Consider the following 5,000-nt stretch of genomic DNA (forward strand, 5'->3'; position numbering starts at 1 on the left):
ATTGAATTCTGATTGATCTTATTATTATTTTGACGGTTTGTTTACTGGGATAGAAATATACTTTACATTTTACTTGTTTATTTTTGGGCTGTTATTTCATTGGGGTAGTTGTGTCCGATTCTGTTCATACCTGAAATCTTAAGATTTCCTTTTGTTCACTATTTCAGATGTGTGTATACTTTCGGATTCATTTCATTGGCCTCCGGATGATGCAGCCCAAGTACTCACTTTCTATCCTTATGGTTCACGTCAATTGTTTGTCATTCAGAAGTTTATTTTTGGTTCGAGTATATACATTACAATTAAATTCATTGTAACTTATACTTTATTATTTACTATACCCTATATTAACTTATAAATTTAATGAGTTACCTTATCATTAAATCTGTATAAAAACCTCATTTTTATACATGGCGACCGTGACAGGATCTGGAAGTTGAGTGGGTGGCTGTGTTTCCCGGAGGTAGGTTTAGGGTCCATGGTAATAATTTACATAAAAATTACTTTAAGTTATTTTTTGTGATTACTGTTTATACACTTCTGCTTGTATTAGTACTGCTATTTATTGTTTTACTGTGGTCTGTTGTTATATTTACTTATATATTAGTCAAGATGACTGAACTGAAGAGATTAATAACTTCTCGGAAGTTTGTAAGAAAGTCTGTTACGGAGTCTTTTAATCAACGTGATCAGTTCATCTTACTTGAAGCTTCAGATAAGCTAGCACTTGAGTCTAAGTTGACTGACAACATGGCACGTTTGAAGGATTTGGATCTTCAAATACAGGGTATTAAATGGAGTTCTGAAGAAAACGAAAGTGAACTAATGGAAGAATTGGAGGCCTGTGAAAATTATCAAGACAAACTACGTTCGTCTTTATTCAAGCTCCAATCGCCTGTACCGACTACACCATCACCCCCTACTCCAGCTCTTCCCCTTTTGAAGAGACCAACAGCTCCTTTACCTCGATACTCTGGTCAAGAGAACGAAGACCTAACTAAATTTTTATCTCAGTTTGAGGCAGTTATCAACAGGTATGAATACTCTGACTACGAAAAGCTTTTACTCCTAAAGCAGCAGATAACTGGAAGAGCCTTGGTTTTGATAGATTCCTTGGAGTCTCATAACCAAGGATATAGTAAAGCAAAGGAGCTCTTAGAAAAGGCACTTGCTTCTCCAGACGTTCAGAAATTCAGCACCATCAAGCAGCTATCTGAGCTAAACTTGGACAAATGTGATGACCCATTTGAATATGTATCCAAAGTTAAAGGTATAATAGAGAATGTCCGTAAGTTGAATGTTACTATTGATTATATTTTGCAATACTTTGTGTGGACAGGTCTGAATGAAAAGTTCAGGGATTTACTGATAAATATTACCAACCATACATGGCCTTCAATTGAAGAGATTAGTGATAATTTCTTCACTGCCTGCACAAGATACAGTCACCATAAGAAGAAAGTGAAAGTAACAGATCATTCTGTGGATATGGCAATAAATGTGAACTTCACACCAGAGGGAACTAGTGGAGCTACTACAAAATGTTATCCATGCTCCTTGTGTAGCACAGTCCAAGAAAAGGCTAGCCATAACATCAGAGATTGTACGAACTTTATTTCTCCTGTTTCCAAAGTCGAGAAATTGAAGAGTATCGATGGATGTACTAGATGTGGCCTGGCATCACATTCTACTGAAAAGTGCAGATACAAATTTAGATATCGGTGTGCAAATTGCAAAGGTTTTCATTGGAATTACTTGTGCACTCATCCAGGGGAAAATCAATCCAATGACATTGGTCAAAAGAATCTGGACCTTAACAAGAAAAAATTCCATGAAAAAAACAAGGACAAGAAAGACCCAAAGGCTAAAAATCCTACGGAAAGATCCCAGAATAACATTACTACTATTACAGAGGCTTTGAAGAACTCAAGTGAGGGAGATACGATTCTTCCAACCTTCACGTGTAACATAAGTGGTTCCAATGTGCGTTGTATGAAAGACAGTGGATGTCAATCCAATTTTATATCTGAAGAGTTGGCAAGCAGATTGAATCTACCAGTCATACGAGAGTGTGTTAAACTTACTGTGAATGGTATCAATGTCCCTAGAAGTTATGACACCAAAATTGTTGAGGTGGAAATGAAATTTGACAGGGATTCAAGAGTCATTTATGCATTGTGCCTTCCAAATATAAATATTACTTTGAATCTTCCCAAGTTGAACAGAGTTGTGAATGGATTTCTGTCAAAAGGATATAAATTGGCAGATACAAGACTTTTGGATGGTTCAGAAGATATTTCTGATATTCAGCTTATTTTGGGATCAAAATCCAGCTATTGCATACCTGAGACTGAAATTGTATTCGGAGAGAAATCTATATATTCAAGAACTCCTCATGGTGTAGTGTTAAAGGGAGCAACCGAGACTATTTTACATGATCTGCCTTATTTACCATATGCCCCTGAAGTCTCGTCGTCTTCCTACATTTCGATAACTAATAGAACCCCAGACTACCTGCCTTCAGAAGAAGCTAAGTTTTATCAAACCTCTAATGTAGATTTTGGTAAAATCGAGATTAGAAATGAATCATTTGTTTTGGAAGGAGAGGATGATGAAGTCAGTGGGTTAGTTGATATTGAAAAGGATGTACTTGATTCTGTTTGTGACGAAGCATTGTGTAGAGAGACTTCAATATACTCTGAAACTGTTGAAATCCATACTCAGTTGGTCAATTACGTTTTAGAGAAAACTACAAGGAATAGTGAAGGGAGGCTGGTAATGCCATTACTCTGGAACCCTAGAGTTTCTCACCTTTTGGGACATAACTTCAATATATCAGAGAAAATACTGTCAGGCTTGCAAAGAAAATTTCAAGGAAATTTAGATGATAAACTGAAGCAGATAAATGTGGTATTTAAAGAGCAAGCAGATGCTGGTATAATTGAGAGAATTGAAAATCTTGATAAATTCAAGAAGGAGCATCCAGAGTCCAGTTTCATGCCTTTTATGGGCATTTTTAAGCCTGATCGTGAGACCACAAAATGTAGGGTTGTGTTCCTATCCAATTTGAGTGACAAAGGAAGTATGAATCACAATCAAACTATGCATGCAGGTCCCACATTAAATCAGAAACTCTCCACTTCCATTATCAATTTGAGGTTCGGAAGCAAATTATGTTGCTTTGATATAAAGAAGGCATTCAACAATATAGGTCTTGAGGAAGTCGACCAAAATCGCCTTTGTTTTTTATGGTTTAGAAATCTTGAAGATGGAGATTTTTCAATTATTGGCTATAAGAATAGTAGACTTCCTTTTGGACTTAGATGTTCACCTGCATTATTAATGCTTGGGTTATACAAGATATTGATACTGGATTCTACCAATGATTCTTTTCCATTGATGAAACTCAAGAGAACCATTTATCAGTTGTCTTATATGGACAACTGTGCATTTACGGCAGAAACGTCTGAGTGTTTGTTGTGGATGTATACAATGTTGGAGGATATTTTCAGTCCTTATAAGTTTTCACTTCAGCAGTTTTTATCAAATGACATGTCATTACAAAAAAAAATTGACAAAATCCAGGAAACAGAGGCTCCGACAAAAAGTAAACTGCTGGGACTTGAGTGGGATCGAATGAGTGATACCTTGTCTACAAAACCCATACAACTGGATATAAATTCATCAACAAAAAGACAAGTTTTATCTACTATAGCTTCACAGTTCGATCTTCTTAATTTCAATGGACCTATACTGAATCGAGCCAGATTGTTTCTACACAGATTGCAGTGTAGACCAGAACTAGATTGGGATGAAAAGCTTACTGCTCCTTTGATCAATGAATGGAAGAATATCTGCAAGCAGGCCAATTCTGCACCTTCTGTAGAGTTCCCACGGAATTTTGGTGCTCGTACTGACAAATATAAATTGGTTGGGTTTGCTGATAGTAGTAAGGTTCTGTTTGGCGCTGCAGTGTCTCTGTATAACATAAGTACAAATAATATCTACTTTATTTTAGCAAGAAATAAACTGGTGAGTAAACAATTGGAGTCAAAATCCATACCAAGCTTGGAATTACAAGCTCTTGCTTTAACTGTAGAAACTGTAAAGGATTTGAAGAATGAACTTTCAGGATTTGGTTGCATTGATCCTATTGAGATAGTTGGATGCGAGGTCTATTCTGACAGTTTGGTGGTACTGACCTGGCTGCAGTCTTACGCCTTGAAACTTGACAAACTACAAAAAAAGCAACCCTTTATACTCAATAGATTAGAGTATATCAATAAGCTGTGTGAGGATTCTTGTATGAAATTTTCTTTTGTGTCTGGAGAAGATAATCCAGCAGACTGCATCACCAGACCTTTATCCTTTAGGCAGCTAATAAAAACTAACTATATAACTGGTCCTAAGTTCATTACAGAGAGCAAAAGCAATGTGATCTGTAGTGACAGCACATTGTCTTTCATCATACCTGGATTATTTGAATCAAAACGAGTGCAGAAAGTGGAGACAAATTGTGGTAGTGCTTGTTCACCTCATGTGGGCTCGGAACATCTTTTCCCTTTTAACAGGGTTTCTAGTTTTGAGAAGGCTGTGAGAGTGCATGCGGTGGTGCTCAGGTTCTGCAGCATTTTGAAATCTAAGTTTAAAAGTAAAAATCCAGCTCTAGATCATTTTGAAGTTGAAGATGAAGGTTTTAACTTTTATGATGAAGCTTGTAGGCAGATTATAATCAGGGATCAACATGTTCACTTCCCAGATGTCTTTGATTATTTTCACTCAAAACAGAAGCAGTTGAAGAATCTGCCTAACATTGTTGCACAGTTGAACTTGTTTCTTGATTCGGATGGCATGGTGAGGGTAAAAAGTAAATGCCGAAGATTGAAGGAAGTCCAACATCTTAACAAGTTCAACTATCCTTTACTACTATCGAAGGACAGTATGTTGGTTCCTCTGATTATAAGGGAATTGCACGTGAAGCTCTCACATGCTGGTTGTTA

General features: G+C 36.6%; 1 protein-coding gene and 1 long non-coding RNA gene across 2 annotated transcripts in view; both read left to right on the top strand.

Annotated features, from left to right (window-relative positions):
* Positions 1–319, top strand: part of LOC137636618 (uncharacterized) — an 810-nt gene extending 491 nt beyond the window's left edge. The window contains exon 2 of the long non-coding RNA XR_011043169.1: positions 168–319. This is a non-coding gene — a long non-coding RNA (uncharacterized lncRNA). The remainder of the gene's footprint in view (positions 1–167) is intronic.
* Positions 320–612: 293 nt separating this feature from the next.
* The window catches only part of LOC137636617 (uncharacterized), a 5,640-nt gene continuing 1,252 nt past the window's right edge, over positions 613–5,000 (top strand). The window contains exon 1 of the mRNA XM_068369014.1: positions 613–5,000. This exon is cut by the window's right edge and continues 1,252 nt beyond it. Coding sequence (XP_068225115.1) covers positions 613–5,000 — 4,388 coding nt within the window.

Source organism: Palaemon carinicauda, unplaced genomic scaffold, assembly GCF_036898095.1.
Source record: "Palaemon carinicauda isolate YSFRI2023 unplaced genomic scaffold, ASM3689809v2 scaffold3427, whole genome shotgun sequence".
NCBI classification, from domain to species: Eukaryota; Metazoa; Arthropoda; class Malacostraca; order Decapoda; family Palaemonidae; genus Palaemon; species Palaemon carinicauda.